The following is a 15,512-nucleotide window of genomic DNA, read 5'->3' as shown; positions in this document are numbered from 1 at the left end:
CTCCCTTGACCCAGCCCTCAGCACCTGCTCCAGCATCTGGATGGTCCCCGCCTGCTCGTCTAGTTCTTCCTCCTGATCCTTGACCTTGGCCTCCAGGTCTCGGAGCTGTTTCTTGACCTTGGCCAGAGAGGCTTCATCCTTGGACTCTTGGGAAGAAATGTCCTGGAGCTCGGCCTCCAGTGACACAACCTTCTGGGTGAATCCCGCAATGTCCATGTCTTTTTCCTGGAGGGAAAGAGAAGATGAGGCTGGTCCTGGGCAAGCCCGAGCCTGGGGTGGGGGGAGGTTCAGATGGCAAGCAGTTCCACGCACCTCCATCTGCTGCTTCAGGCTGAAGGCCTCGGCGAGGAGCATGTCCTTCTCCCGCTGTAGTTTCTCCCGCTGCAGCTTCTCTCGCTGGGCCTCCTCGTGTGCCTGTGAGAGCTCGCTGTCGAACCTGCCAGGGAGCGTGGCCATGGTGGCTCCATCAGATGAAGGAAGAGTCCGGGCCTCCAGTACCCGGAGGCTGCCAGGAAGTAGTGCCACAGACCCAGACAGGGTGCAAGACGGGAGGACTCGTGCAGCCTGAGCTTGGGGCCAGCACAGAGGGGTTAAGGTCAGGCCACCAGAACCCTCCTGAGCAACCTGGTCTGGGCTTGAGGGGTGGGGGAGCATTTCATCAAGAGGGCTTAAGAGGGACCCACAGACTGCTTCCAGGGAAGAAGTGGACAGACTCTCCTCTGGCATTAAGTCAGCCTTTTCTCTTTCAACAGATCAAAGGATAGGAAGAGGAACTAGGGTGAAGGCAGAAGGGGTGTCAGAAGGGGTGGAAATGAACATCCTGCCCCATCTCATTCACTTTCTACAGCTCTAGATGGGCCACCTCTGGGCCCCAGCTTCTACCCAGGCCTACCTGTCCCAGCAGTACCCCATCACCCCAGGACACCCCACCCCGGGCTGGAGACCCCATCCCCCTGTGCCCAGCTGGCAGCATGCTTCAAGGGGGAATGCAGGCCACGGCCGGGGTGGGGGGCTCCTCCTTTGTTCCTCCACTTCCCAGCCTTCTATCTCCTGCCCAGTGACTCCAAACAAGGAGCAAATTGCTGAAATTCCTCTTAACACCTTCCTGGAATAGCTAATCGGGTTCCTGTCCCTGTCAAAAACTGACAAGCTCACTCCCATCCCAACCTCACGTCAAGGAAAAAAAAAAAAGTAAGAAACCTCCAGGCCCACTGAAACGTAATAAGTTACCCAGCGGGGAGTGCAGCAAGGTAGTAACTAGGTCGAGCTAGCACTGTCATGGGGTGCTCCGAGGGGGCCCCCTAAGGGTGCCTGCCTCTAGGTAAAAGGGAGGGTGGGGGTACAGATAAGAACCAGGGGAGCAGAGAGTCAGAGCACCAAGAGGGAGGAATATAAGGTTTTCCTAGTGCCCCTCAGTTGGCAATGAGCCCAGGAGGCTGAGGGTAACCCCGGGTCGCTGGAGGGACCGAGCCCTCCCCTCCTCACCCCCAGGGCCATGGGGCTGTCCCTTCACAAAAGCAACCGGTGCCTCTGCTGAGAACCCGTCCTCTGCAGAGGGGAACCGGGTGCCCACCCCATTCCCTGGAGCTTCCTGCTATTCCCAGGATGTGGGGGTTCCTCCCTGTTCCTAATAAAGGCATCCCATTCCCATCCTGGCCTGGGAAATTAATTTAGATTGGCTTTTCTCCTATGAGGGCTGTCCCCTGCAACCCTGCCACTTCGGGGCATTATCATAATGAGATGGAAGTGGCAGGTAGTTGAATGACATTAGCCAGGAGTCTGTGTTTGTGTAGCTGAGGCAACAGGGGCGGGGGTGGGGGGGCACGGGAATGGAGAGCCGGGTGTTGGGGGATGCAAGGGGCAGGACCACCATGGAGTGGTTCCTGCATGGGGGCTGGCTGACGCCCATCCTTCCAGAGCCCAGGCAGGGTAACAGCACACACTGGGGGGTGAGGGAGGCAACATCTGAGAGCAGAGCCCCGAGCAGGCCGACAGGAACGCTGTGGTCTACATGTGCCTCGGAGGTCAGAAGTCAGACCCTGACTCTGATTCCAGGGTGAGGGACCAGGCAGATGAAGCCCCAGCCAAATTCAGGCCCTCTCGTCTCTCCTCCCTGGAGGGAGGCAGGGAACTGCTCAAAGAGGTCCACTGCATCCAAGCCAGGGGACCCACCCACCTCCTCTGCTTCTTCTCCAGCTCGTGGTTGCGGACCTGCTGGCCCTCCAGGTGCAGCTTGGTGTCCTGCAGCTCAGCCGTCAGCCGCTGGCACTTCTTCTTGAGCTGCTGCAGCGTCCGCTGGCTCTCATCACTATCTGCCTGCAGGTCCCCGAGCTAGCAGGACGAGATGGGGGTGCAGGGTCAGCAGCCCTCAAGAGGCCTGGAGGTACTGGTGGGGGAGGTGAGGAGAGGGCGGTGGGTGAAGGAGAGGGCAGTCTGGGGTCCAAGGATGAAGTCAGGCTGGTCAGGGGAATCTACGACATTCTGACAGTAGTCTGCCTTTGGTTGTCCCTCACATCCAGGGCCAAACCCTCCCTGTTCTCTCAGGGCCTGCCTGGCTCACCGGCCATGCCCCACGCCAGCACATGGCGCCCAGTGCCACCCCGCCCCTCCCTGGCACCAGCCTCACCCGCCTCTCCAGCTGCCTCTTGCTCTGCTGCTCCACCTCCAGCTTGTCCTCAAACTCCTGCTGGAGCCGTTTCTTGGTGAAGTCCACCTCCCGCACGGCTCGCTCATACTTCAGACGCCACTCGCCGCCTGTGGGGTGGGGGCAGACAGGGGATGAATGAGATGCTGAGAGTCCCTGAGAAGGCGTGGAGGGGGATGAAGGCTTGGGGAGCAGGTGGAGTCAGCCAGAGGGACCCAGAAAGGTCCCTGGATCGGTGACTTCCTTCCAAGGCAGGAGGAGCCACTAGCCGCAAGAAGCCTAGAGAGAGTGATGCGGCTGTGTGCTGTCTTCTCCCAAGGCCCACCAGATCCTGGTCCTCAAACATTGTCATTATCATGGTTGCTGCGGTGGTTTAGTTGCTAGGTCCTGTCCGACTCATGCGACCCCATGGACTGTGGCCTGCCAGGCTCTTCTGTCCATGGGATTCTCCAGGCAGGAATCCTGGAGGGGGCTGCCATTGTTACCACGTTCCATGAGAATCCCCTGCGCTTACTGGCACCTCTACTTTCTCATCGATTCATTTCACGTAGCCTTATAACAGCTCTGCAGACAGGAGATAAGGGGTGTGGCTGCGCAGGGCAGGGCCTCAGAACTCGCCACTCAGGCCACGGCCAGGTCCTCTGGCCTCTGACTCACCTGTGTCACCATCAGCCAGTTCCCCGTTGATCTCAGCTGCCCGGATGAGACGGGCCTCCATCACCTCCATCTCCATCACCTCCATTTTCTTCTTCAGTGCATCGTACTGGGTCTGCAGAGAGGTGGTTATGTGCTGTGCTGCCCCACCCCCTCACTCAGTACCACCCGTGCCCCTGAACCACACAGACCACGGTCACAAGCTTACCCAGGGCTGTCGGGGTGCTGGGCTGGTGGCAAAGATGCCACCTGTCTTAGGGGGAGCAGACGGGCACTAGCGTGTGTGGCCGCCACTAGCTTGGCCCTGCCCTCACCTGCAGCTCCCTCATCTCCTTCTCAGCCCGGAGCCTCTCCGCGGTCTCTGCGTCCAGCAGCTGGGAGGCGGACTCTCCTGTGTTACGTTCATCCGTCAGCTCCGATGTCAGCTCTGAGATCTGATGGGGGAGGGAGTCACCACCCATTGAACCAACTGCCTCACTCAGCTGAACAGTGGTGGGGGAATGGCAGGGAGGCCTCCTGGGACGGGCACCCTGCAGAGGGGGGTCAGTCTGTCTGGTGCTGGGAATCACTCACTCACCCGGGTCTCCAGCCGGTCACTGCTGAGCCGCAGCTCGTTCCTCTCCTTCTCCACTTTCTCGAGCTTGCTCTTCAGCTGCTGGATCTCCTCCTAGGGTGCAGGAAGGAGGGCAAAGTAAGGCAGAGCCCCTGGGAGACTCTGGGGCAGAATCTGCACCCCTGGGGTGAACCAAGCTTGTGAAGCTCAGGCCGCGACATGAGGGAACTGGAAGCTACCACCTGCCTGGGGCTCCTTCCCTAGACCCTTCCCCATGGGCTGCAGATGCCTGAGGTTTTATCCTAAGAGGATACCCAGGGGCTCAGCCAGCACCCTAGAGGGACGCCTTCTGTTTGCTGGGCATGGTTCAAGGACACCAGCTCTGTGGACTGAACAAAGTAGCACTAGGGAGGCCAAGACAAGTTGGCAAAACTCTGGCCCATGTGGATGAAGTTCAGCCCTCCCCTCCCTGGGCTGTTCCGTACGTCTTTATTCCGGATCTGCTCTTCTGACAGCTGGACCTCGATGAGGGGTCTCACAGTGGTGAAGAGCTTCCACCAGGGCCAGTCCTTCACCCCTTTGTTTTTCTTGATGTTCTTCTGCACGCAGCGAATGGCCAGGTCCTGGATCTAAGTTGGGGTGGGGGTGGCGCATAGCAGGCTGTCAGCCCCAAGTCCAGCCAGGATGGTCCCCGCCACCAGCCCCAGCCTCCGGGGCTGCCCCTCTGGCCACCAGACCCACTCCGAGTCAAACACTCCCTGAACCACCCCTTGCCCCCAGCCTCCCTCCGACCCTCAGAGAGTGGGCGGCAGAGAGCGCGCCCCTGGAGCACCGCACTGGGCACTAACCGATCTGCCATCATTAGGAATAATTTCGTCTGCTTTATTTGCTGCCTGATTATTTCCAGCACGCCGGCCTAGATGTGCTATAAAACCTAATCTTGCTGAAACACAAGAGGCGGTGGTGCTGGCTGTTTTATGGACTTGCTAATAAGAAAAGGAGTCGCCGACACAGCTCCTTAATCTTCATGGAGCAGCCTGCGATCCCTAGCCCACCTTTGTCTGGGCCCTGCTCCCCACCACCCAGCCTCGGACCAGCCCACATGGTCTCATCACCAGGCACACGAGCACGCTGGCCGGCAGGGGGGTGCTGCCCATCCCCTGCCCTGGCCCAGGGTGCCCCTGGGAGGTCCTACCTCTTGTCCCCCAGATAAAGATAACTCACAGCCCCAGGCCCAGCCTCCTGCCCCACGGGAATGTCCCTCCCAGTCCCACCCTGACCCCTGGAGCTCAGCTCTGCCCGGATAGGCTGGGGAAGGGGACCAGGCTGTCCCTGGAGCAGCACCTTCTTCTTCTTGAAGTGCTGCCGGGCCAGGTAGCCCCTGCAGGCCGCTTGGAACAGGGTTAGGTTCCTGCTGGTTTGTTCATCTCGCTGCTCCTCCAACCGTGCCAATGTGCCTGCCCGGAAGAACACCTGTGGGGACACGGGCCAGGTGAAGCAGGGGAAGGAGAGAGGCAGAGGGCAGCCCAGCGGAGGAACGAGCAGCTGGCAAGAAAACCAGCAGGCCCAGGGCATGGCCTGGGGAGAGCCTAAAACCCTGGTATCTAAAGGGAAGGAGGGCTGGCGGCTGGGGAGGCCTGGGAGGGAGGAGTAATGTGGGAAAGAGACGAAGGAGACGGAAGCCAGAGGGAAGTCATCTGGGACAAGAAGGACATGCCGTGGACGCCCCGCAATACCTCTGGTGGCTTCGTCCCCAGAGCCACCCATGCCCCTGTGCCCACAGCCATCACGGCTACCACAGGCCCCACCACAGGTTCCAGCCGCCTGGGATCAGGGTACGGCATGCGTGTAAAAGAAGGAAATACCAGGCAGTGGCATGCAGAGAAAGGAGAGGGTGGGGAGGGGGCCCCTTCTCTGCACCCTCCCCACTTGGTTTCATTCCAGACCGTCTCCTCTTTGATGTGCCAACACCCCACACCCAGGTTTCACCTCGTGAAAAAACCAGTGGGGTGGGCAGGGGTTGGCCCAGGCAAGGGACCTGTCATACAGGTTTGGGGGTGGGGGGGCAGATGTGAGAGGAACCAGCTGGGCGCCCCCACACCTGGCTTTTCCTCTCACTCTTCTCTGCCCTGAGCTGGGCCTGGGTAAAATTCTCTGTGCTAAGAGAAGAAGAGGGGGAAATGGTCAGGTGAAAAAAAAAACAGGACTCTGGTATCCTCAGAGAGGGCAAAGGCCGTGGAAGTATAGGCCTCCACTGCCATGCCCAGAATACAGAATATTCACTTTTGAGGGGTGCAGAGGAAACATGAACTCCATAGGAAACAGCACCAATAGGTATGGCGTCCCCAGGCTTCCCTCCAAGGAAGGAGCGGGGAGACGGCCACACTTTCTGCTGGGAACATTTTGCCTCCTGGCAGGAACTGAGTCCCGTGGGGCTGTCCTGGGAGAAAGCCAGCTCAGTCCTCCACAACACATGGGGCTGAGCGCTGGGCATCTCCCATGGGTCTCGGCCCTCCCTGAGCTTTCATGTCCCACAGCGCAGGAGCCTGAGATTCCACAGCGGGTGGGGAAGACCCAGGTCCCTGGAGGGAGGGGGGCCAACATGCTAGTGGTCAGCACGCAGCTGTCTGACTAGGCAGAAGCAGCGAGGTGCCAGGGAGGGGGCTGGAGAATGGCCCAGAGACACACGGAGACAAGAAAGGGTAGTGCAGAGTCCAGAGTAGTGAGCCTCTCTTAACAGCTGCCCATTTGTGCAGTTGAGTCTTTTGGGGTATTAGGTGAAATCTCAGGGCCATCTCCTCCCCCAGACATACCCACCCATACATATTTTACAAACAAAGTCAGGGAGGCTCTTAGACCCCCAAACTTCCTTGCCTGAGCTCCACTCCCAGGACCTGTGGGATCAGATGGAGACCCCCTTTCGTCTGGAACAGTGTGACAATCACACAGTGAACCCTCACTCACCACCACAGCCTGTGTGCGTGCATGCTAAGTCGCTCAGTCGTGTCCAACTCTTTGCGACCCCATGGACTGTAGCCCACCAGGCTCCTCTGTCCATGGGATTCTCTAGGCAAGAACACTGGAGTGGGTTGCCATGCCCTCCTCCAGGGGATCTTCCTGACCCAGGGATCAAACCTGTATCTCCTGTGGCTCCTGTACTACAGGGGCATCCTTCACCACTGAGCCACTAGGAAAGCCCAACCGCAGCCTAGAAACCTGGAAATTTCTCTTTCAAACGAGATGTCGGCAAACATCTGACTTTGCCCCTGATTCTGCTCTGAGGGTGAGTGGGCCCTTGGGATCGCCGGCTTCAGCAGGCACCTGGGATGATGCCAAGAGACAGAGACGGCAGCTAGGAAGAGGACGAGCCTGGACAGGCCCTCTTCTACCCAAGACATGCCTTGGAGACGATGCCATCCCCCCAAGGCTAGCCAGCAGCTCAGAGGGATGGGACCCTACCTAGAGAAAGACCAAGAGGCTGCGGTAAAAAAAATCTGACTTCAGGCTTCCCAGGGAAGAACTTAGAAGTGGAGGAGGAAAGGAAGGAGCCAGACACAGCAGAGACCAAAACCCGAGAGACGACAGGGAAGAGGGCGGGACCACAGGAGGCAGAGAGAGCCAGGAAAGAAGCAGAAAATAGCAGAGCCCGAAACCAAGGGGCACAGACCAGCAGAGACTGCGGGGCCCAAAGAAAAAGGAGAAACCAGGGACAGCAGAGCCAAAGACAGGAAGACAGGAAAGGGATTCCCAGGGAAAGAGGGAGGGAGGGAGACTCAGAACACAAAGCAGGGAGAAGAGAGCTGAGGAGCAGAGCACGAGCCTTTTCTGCAAGCATCCCCTTCCACCTCACTCTCCCCACGAGTTCCCTCCCTCTCTGCGGACTGATGGACAGCCCAGAACCCTCCCGGGGGCCCCCCACTGCTCTCTGCCCACCTCGGCCCTTGGAGCACTTCCGTGGATGCTGCCTGTCAGCCTCCCAGTCTCAGCAGGGGGACACGCAGGCTCCCAGCCCCGAGGGAGGGACGCCCAGCTGGCCCTCTGGGGTGGAGTGATGCGGCAGACTGGCACTCAGGGCCGGGCACGCCTGCCTTTTATGTACATTCCAATCAGGTGAGGAACCCGGCCTGTGGGCAGGTGGCAGCGGCACAGCCTCACAGAGCCCTGCTTCCTCTCTGCGACCCTGGACAGCTCAGCAATGAAGACGCTCTTTCCGCCTCTCCCAGCTCTCCCTTCGGTCTTCCCCATTCCCCACACCAGCACTTAGGCCGACTCAGGACCACCTTCCAGCCCAGTCCCTCCTGACATCACAGAGGCGCTCCTGGCCCTGAGCAAGCCAATCATTGAGAGGGGAGCGAGTCAGCCTTGCTGCAGCCGAGCATCTAACTCCCCGGCGCCCAGCCCTGCAGGGGGCAGCTTGAAAAGAAGTAGTTGTAGCAGTACTGTCAGTCAGTCAGTGGTGTCTGGCTCTTTGCAACCCCATGGCCTGTAGCCCCCCAGGCTCCTCTGTTCATGGGATTCTCCAGGCAAGAATACTGGAGTGAGTTGCCATTCCCTTCTCCAGGGGATCTTCCCAAACCAGGGATCAACCCTGGGTCTCCTGTATTACAGGCGTATTCTTTATCATCTCAGTCACCAGGGAAGCCCGCTTGAGAGGAAGGGCAGCCCCAGAGCAGCTGGGGTGAGGGGGCTGGGGGACAAGACCCAGCAGGGGCTCCAGGAGACACCAGAAGTTGGACTGAGCAGGGAGGGCAGGAGGGGAGGACCAGCCATCTGGATAAGGGCCCGGAGAGTGTGGGCCCGGCTGCCTTCCTGCAGGGTCAACTCACCCGGCTCAGGCCCATGCAGCAGCTGCTCTTCTCCAGGTCCAAGGACTCTAGCAGCTCCTCTACCGCCTGCAAGGAGAAGCCTCTGTCAGGAAGCCCCCAGGAGACTCCCCGCCTCCACGCGGGGCTTCACCCAGTCACTCAGCCCTTCTCATCCTCCGTTCAGTCCCTGATGTATTCAACAAGCACCTTCGGTGGCTTCTGCAGCACCAGGCTCTGTGTCGGATTCTGGGGATATAAAGATGACTGCAAGAGGGACAAAGCTCTCTCGTTGGGGAGCCAGACGCGAAAACTGGTGAAATGCACAGAGGAGGAGGCATCTAAGCCAGAGAAGGGGGCCGTGGAAGGCACCCGGAGGAGGTGTTGCTTGCGCTGTCTTTAGCTACAAGTAAGGATTAGCAAGACAAAGTAGGGGTGAGGGCATTTCAGGCAGAGGGGCAAGCAGGCGTGAAGGCCTGGAAGCATAAGACAACAGGAAGCACTGAGGAAACTCCAGGTGGTTCAGAATAACTGGAGAGGGGTGGGCAGCAGTTAAGGGGCAGGTGGAGAGGTGGGCAGGGGCTAAAGGACGTGAGCCTGTGCGCTCTGAGCCCCTGAAGGTTCTCTCCCTGGGAGGGGGGTGGTCAGGTTTGCTCTTTACAGAAACCCCACCGGCCAACAAGCGGAGGATGCATGGACCCCTTAGGCAGGAATCCATAGTAGAGAAGACTAGAGCCCGACCCAAAGGGAGAAGAGGACGGGGAGATGCAAGAGACGTTAAGAAGATGGAGCTTAGAGACCTCCCTGGTGGTCCAGTGGTTAAGACTCCACACTTCCAATGCAGGATTCAATCCTGGGTCCTGGAACTAAGATCTCACATGCCACAGGGCATGGCCAAAAGAAAAAAAAAAAAGATGGAGCCTTGCTCAATGTGGGGGAGAGGGTAGATGAGAAGCTAGGGACACATGGAGGTTTTTGACTCTCAGAGTAAATAATTAATTCCATTCTCCATCTCTCAGGGCCTCCCTGGTGGCTCAGTGGTAGAGAATCTGCCTGCAACGCAGGAGACCCCGGTTCGATCCCTGGGTTGAGACGATCCCCTGGAGAAGGGAATGGCAACCCACTTGCCTGGAGAATTTCAGAGACAGAGGAGCCTGGTGGGCTACAGCCCATGGGGTTGCAGAGAGTCAGACACGACTTTGTGATGGAGCACAAACACATAATCAGTTTGGTTTGAGCATGCTGAGTTTGGGGTGCGATAAGGCATCCAGGTAGAAGAGTTAGAAAGCAGCTAGACAGAAACGCATGTCTAGAGCGGGAGAGAAGCCTGGGCTAGAGGTATTGATCTGGGAGTCATCAATATATATGTGGTAATTGAAGTGATGGGTGTGAATGAGGTTGCCTAGGAAGAGGGTGTAGCATAGAAAATAGATACGGTCAAGGACAGAGTCTTAAAGAAGAAAGGGACCTTTACTTCAGGGGCATGTGGAGGAAGGGAAGCTCAGAGGGACGGAGAAAGAGAGAAGAGGGAGACAAGGGCAAAACCAGGAGCAGCAGTGAAGGAACTGAGCAGAAAATGATTCAAAAAGAACAGGGCTGTCGATGGTCGCATGTTGGCGAGAAGCACTGAAAAGTGCCCATGAGCTCTGGCAACATGGAGGGTTTGGGAGGACAAGCCAGTCCCAGGTGCCCTTGGGGTGGGAACAGGGCCACTAGGGGTGGCGGGGGGGAAGGATGAACGGCAGGAGGGAAGTAAATGTTGATGGCCCAGGGCACCAGGGAGGGCTGATGGAAGTTCCCTTCTGAATGTAACATCTGTGGACTACTTCTCCACTGAGAGAAAAGAGCCGGTGGAGAAGGAGAGGCGGAAGGGACAGGAGACAGAGAAAACTTCGTACTGATGGAGCAGCTCTCCAGAGAGACCAGAGGGAATGGGTTCCGCAGCACAGGAGAGAGGGGCTGGGTGAGAGGTGCCCCTCCCGCACCCAGACAGGAGGGCGGGGGAGGAGGGGACACCTGGAGAGGGGCCAGGGGAGGTTGGAACCCCGATTCGTATTAGGGTTCGGCGGCAAGGTCAAGTGCTGGGAAGATGCAGCAGGGGAGGATTTGAGCAGAAGGACGGAGAATGGGATAGCAGAGGAGCTCGGAACAGAAGCCAGGTAAGAATGGAGTGCAGGGAAAACTGGAGATCACGGACCTATAGGAATTTCAGTCCCCACGGTTGTGTCATTTTCTCCCACAGCCCTTTGGGAGCTCCAATCCAAGGAGGGCTTAGCGCCCAAAGGTGGCCCTTCAGGGAGGGGGTTGGGCAGGGCAGGTGTTATGGGACTGAGGAGCTGAGGGTGATGAAAACCAACTGGACCACAGCGTCCAGACTGAGAGGAAGAGGAAAGGAATGGACAGAGCAGAGGAAATGGAGTGGGGTCCAGAAATGAGAAGTCTCGATGGAGTCACAGAGTGGGTGTCCTGAGAGGAAGAGAGGGGATGAGCTGCACAGACAGGAGGCTGTGGTCAGAGATTCCAGAAGCGGAGCACTTCCAGAGATGACGAGGAGCTGGGTATATCCTGAGGGGAGGTGGGAATGGAGGTCAAGGGTCAGAGAGAAGGGAGGTGGCTCGGGTCATTGACATCCACGCCGAGGTCACCCTGGACACTGGCAGGTCCCGGATGGATGGGGTGGAGAGAGGGTCTCTGAGGCTCCATCAGTGTGGGTCTGTGACTCGGGGGGGCAGTGGGAGGTGGGGGGGGGTCCTGCCCCATCTGGCATAGCAGGTTCCCTTGTAGGAAAGCCATCCTAAGGCCTGAGATGCCTTCTGAGTCAGGCTGTGCCTGAGGCCAAGGCACAGCGCAGGAGGGTTCCCCTGCTCAAGGAGCCCTTCGCCTCTCCGAGGAGCTGCCTCTGGGGGTCAGAGTGACAGCCAAGAACGGCGGGAAGACATTCCTTTGTGTGGCAGGAAGTCACTGACCTGGCTGACAAGGGCCCGCCCTGGGAGCCTGAGGCTCACCCTGCACCAGGGAGGTGCTGCCACGTCAACCTTTTTCCTGGGAGGGATGCCTGCCTCACCCCCTGGGCAGCTTCCTGCTGGAGGGACTAGTCCCTGATGTAGAGGTCAAGGCCGAGGGGCCCAGGCACTGCCAGTGGGGGATCCAAAACACTAGTTCTAATCAGCCCCCTGGGAGGCTCTTGGGTGACTGTCTGGCTCAGCAGATAGCAGACATCCTCACCTCCGGCCTTGAGAGCAGGTGGCTCTTCTGTGATTTCTGGTCCATGGCCCAGGCTGCCTTCCCTCCACCACCAAGCCTGCTGCTAAGTGCCCATCCCGGCCCTAGGCGGCCCAAACCAGCCACCTGAACAAGGGCCAGCAAAGCTCTCTCTAGGCAAGGGACGGCAACTGGCTCAGAGGGGTCTGAGCAGGGGGAGGAGGGTCTGGTGGGCCGTGGGGCCGTGGGGGCCCAGACCTACCCGCCTTTCGTCCACCACGATGTAGTTGCGTCCGTGTTTCTTGGTCAGGTGTGGGGCCAGGACGTCAAAGCGGCGGCGGAACTCGGAAAACACCATATGGTCAGGGTAACCTAGAGAGAGAGGAGCCCAGGCCCATCAGCCTCGTCTGCTCCCAGAGAATGATGTCTTGAGGACTTCATAAAAATGAGGGCATCAGGGAGTAGCAGAGAGGAAAAGTGCAAGTGCCTAGGGCTGGAATCCTGCCCTGGTTCCTCATATCACGTGACCTTGGCTGAGTCATTCAACCTCTCTGAGCCTCAGTTTCCTCATCTTTAAATGGGGAGCCCTCCCACCTATCCCACAGTCACAGTGCTTACAGGAGAAAACACAGAGAAACAAGCTTGGCTCACTTGTTGAACGTTCAGTAAAATGTTCCTTTCCTTTCCTCGGTTCCCTGTGGCAGGTATCAGAAAGGGCACCCCTCCTGCCCCCATCCTGACCGTGGGCCGTGGGCCCAGTGACCAAAAAGCCTTGTAGAGTCCCTTTCCCTAAAAAGTGTCACCTCTAACAGAGATCCTCTACCACCTGGGCTTGAGGCTGGAGCAAGGTCAGGATGGAGGCCAGTGAGAGGTTACCCCAAGTCACCCCGAGGACACCAGAGTCCATAGCAGAGGACCAAGAGACCTACTCCTACAGAATCTCAAACCAAAAAAGAAGCCTTAGAGCCAGAAAGACCTCATCCTCCAGAGCTGGAAACTGAGGCCCGCGAGGTGGAGGGACAGGCTTGCTCAAGCTCCCAAGGAGCAGCTGAGGGCAGCCCTGGATTCCAAACCGGGGCTCCCAGCAGCCCGTCGGGGGCTCGCTCTGCCACGGCAGCCAGAGCTGCTCCGGGAAACCCTCCAACTGGGAGAAGGGCTGATGCATGTGCCTGATAATTGAAACAGGAGGCGGGGGCCGCTGAGGGGCCAAGACAAAGTGAGCTATTGATTGTATCTGAATTGCAATTAAATTGATGGGCCAGGATAGCAGGTCCGGACGCCTGGCATCTTAATTAATCATCAGTGCTATTGATGGGGGCTGGGAGCTGGGGGAGGGGAGGGGGGCCTGCCGCCGCTGGCCGCATCGACCTGCTTGTTTGAGTAAAGCACATTGATTTTGGTTCAGAGCGGTAACAATCTGGTTTTGAAATAATAAACACCAACTCCATATCAAGACGTGGGGACAGATCGATGATTTATTTTCAGCAGGGCAGGGAGCCCGTTTCCTGGCTCTGGCTGCTAAGGAAAAGTAACAGTGCCCCTCGGGGTGCCTCATGGGGACTTGGTTGTTGGTGGGTGGGAGCCTGCCTGCTCCTCCAGCTAAGGGAGATGAGGGCAGAAACCTGGCAACTCATAACATCTCAGGCAAACAAAACGCTACATAGAAGCTGGTCTGCTTAGGTCAGATCTGTTCTGTCACTCATGAGCTGTGTGACTTTGGAGAAGCTACTTACCCTCTCTGAGCCTCAGTCCCCTCATCTGGGGATGGTACTAGTACCTACATCTCATGAGGTTGTTGTGAGGATTAAATGAGTTAATCTGTGTGGTAGCTTTAAAACAGCATCTGGTATACTATAAAAGCGCTAAGGATGTTAACTACTATTATTATTATCCTCTCTGGCCCCCTCTTCTAGTTTCGTCCATAGAAAGGGTCTATCTGACCTTTCTTGGGAATTTCAAGTTCTTCAGAAAGAGTTAGCACCTCATTTCTCACTGTGGGGCTGGCCCCTTCTTACAGGCAGCTGCTCCAGTAAGACACTGGGTCAGCTGTGGGCAGAGCTGACCTGCCCAGACCAGGAGAGGGGAAGGAGAGAGCTGTGGGGACAGGGCATGTTGGGTGCGGAGTGTCGGGGATGAAGAGGGCTGGACTGTGGAAGAGAACAAAGATCAGCAGGATGGAGAGAAAGAGCAAAAGGAAAAGACCCGGCTGGAGAGATACAAGGAGAGACACCAGAGGAGGCGGTGACAGAGAAGAGCGAGGTCCAGGGCCGGTGGGAGACGGGAGGGGAGCAGCTCCCCTCCAGACCCCGGGGTGGGGGGTCCTGTTAGAGTGGTGGGGAGGGGCGGGGGCGGCTCTGGGACAGAGGGCCTCACCTTGGCGGTACATGCGCATGGCGTCGAGCAGGCGGGAGCCCCGGAGCTGGGCCCGCAGCAGTGGCACGTCCAGCGGCAGGAGGCCGCCGGCCTCGCAGTGCTCTCCCGGGGGCAGGTCCAGCTCACTGCTGCTGCTGACTCTGCGGGAGGCGGTGGAGCGGGGCTCCCCGGCCCAGCCCTCCGCCACCGGCAGGAAGCAGTGGACGAAATGCAGTTTGGACTTCTTCACGGTGTCAATGAGGGCATCCTGCCGAAGCGGAAGGATCGGCCCTCAGTGGGCACTGACAGACCGAGCCAGGAGGCGGGGACCGAGGCACCAGCATCTCCACTCTGGGCAGGATGGCAGGTGGCCCCCCGCCCTCCCCCGGCCAGGACACTGCTGAGCCTGGACAATCCTGCCCCTACCAGGCCCCAGAGACCACTCACAGGCGGCAACACTGAGGAAGAGCCGTGCCCCCCACCCCACCCCCGCAAGCCGCGACCGAGGCCAGTGGGGTGCTGAGCGGGCACGGGTGACCTCAGTGAGCCCAGGAGGCCCCCGGCCCCCTGCCAGCGTTCCGGAAGTGCCCTGGCACCCCCGTGGGCACACTCACCACCTGCAGCTTAATCTGGATGCACAGGGACTTCTTCTTGACCGCCGCCATCCCCGTGGTGAAGGTCTTCCGCATGCTGGTGGCCCGGCGCAGCGCCAGCTGCGAGCCGCCCTCCAGGCCTGCGATGGAGCCTGAGAGCACTGTGGCGCCGCCCGCCCGGCCCAGAAACAGGTTGCTGATCATTTTTCTGCCGGGGGAGGGGAGGCCAAGGAGGGGAAAGGAGCCTGTAAAGGCCGGCTGCCCCTTCACGCAGCTCCTAGGACGCCCCACCACCCCCACATGACCGTGGCCAGGGGTCCAGGTTATCTGGGTGTGTGGGGGACCCTGTGGTGGAGACCTGCCCTCCCTCACCCAACAGAGACACTGCAGAGGAAACCCTCAAACAGCAAGAAGAGAACCAGCACCGGTAGAGTGAGTGGCGCTCTTACTTCTGGGAGTCCTGTAGGAGCCGGGGGGCGTTCTGGGCGGCTGGGTTCTGCTTGGTGTAGCTCAGCCAGCCGGCTGTGTTGTACTCCACCCAGTTGGTGCCGTGGCCGTGGCCCAGGAGGAAATGGTGCGGTTTGCTGCTGCGCAGGAGGGGGCTTGGGCCTGGTTTGGGGGTGGGGAGGAAGCAAGGTTCAGATCATCAGTCCCCAGGCACCCCTCGCCCCAAAGCCCGCAGACTCAGTGAGCCCCACCCCAGGCAAGGCCAG

The 15,512-nt window shown here is 58.9% G+C and overlaps 1 protein-coding gene across 20 annotated transcripts in view; it reads right to left on the bottom strand.

Annotated features, from left to right (window-relative positions):
• Positions 1-15,512, bottom strand: part of MYO18A (myosin XVIIIA) — an 87,715-nt gene that overhangs the window by 20,716 nt on the left and 51,487 nt on the right. For all 20 annotated transcript variants that reach the window (XM_040243876.1, XM_040243867.1, XM_040243868.1 and 17 more), the window contains 14 exons: positions 15,249-15,408; positions 14,821-15,007; positions 14,228-14,474; positions 12,117-12,226; positions 8,678-8,743; positions 5,196-5,324; positions 4,337-4,480; positions 3,876-3,965; positions 3,613-3,732; positions 3,302-3,413; positions 2,627-2,754; positions 2,177-2,331; positions 313-436; positions 25-225 (listed from right to left, as the gene is read on the bottom strand). In XM_040243876.1, coding sequence (XP_040099810.1) covers positions 25-225; positions 313-436; positions 2,177-2,331; positions 2,627-2,754; positions 3,302-3,413; positions 3,613-3,732; positions 3,876-3,965; positions 4,337-4,480; positions 5,196-5,324; positions 8,678-8,743; positions 12,117-12,226; positions 14,228-14,474; positions 14,821-15,007; positions 15,249-15,408 — 1,973 coding nt within the window. The remainder of the gene's footprint in view (positions 1-24; positions 226-312; positions 437-2,176; positions 2,332-2,626; positions 2,755-3,301; positions 3,414-3,612; positions 3,733-3,875; positions 3,966-4,336; positions 4,481-5,195; positions 5,325-8,677; positions 8,744-12,116; positions 12,227-14,227; positions 14,475-14,820; positions 15,008-15,248; positions 15,409-15,512) is intronic.

This window comes from Oryx dammah, unplaced genomic scaffold, assembly GCF_014754425.2.
Source record: "Oryx dammah isolate SB20612 unplaced genomic scaffold, SCBI_Odam_1.1 HiC_scaffold_8, whole genome shotgun sequence".
NCBI lineage: Eukaryota > Metazoa > Chordata > Mammalia > Artiodactyla > Bovidae > Oryx > Oryx dammah.
The sequence above is the reverse complement of the archived record's forward strand: the minus strand, read 5'-3'. Positions and strand labels throughout refer to the sequence as shown.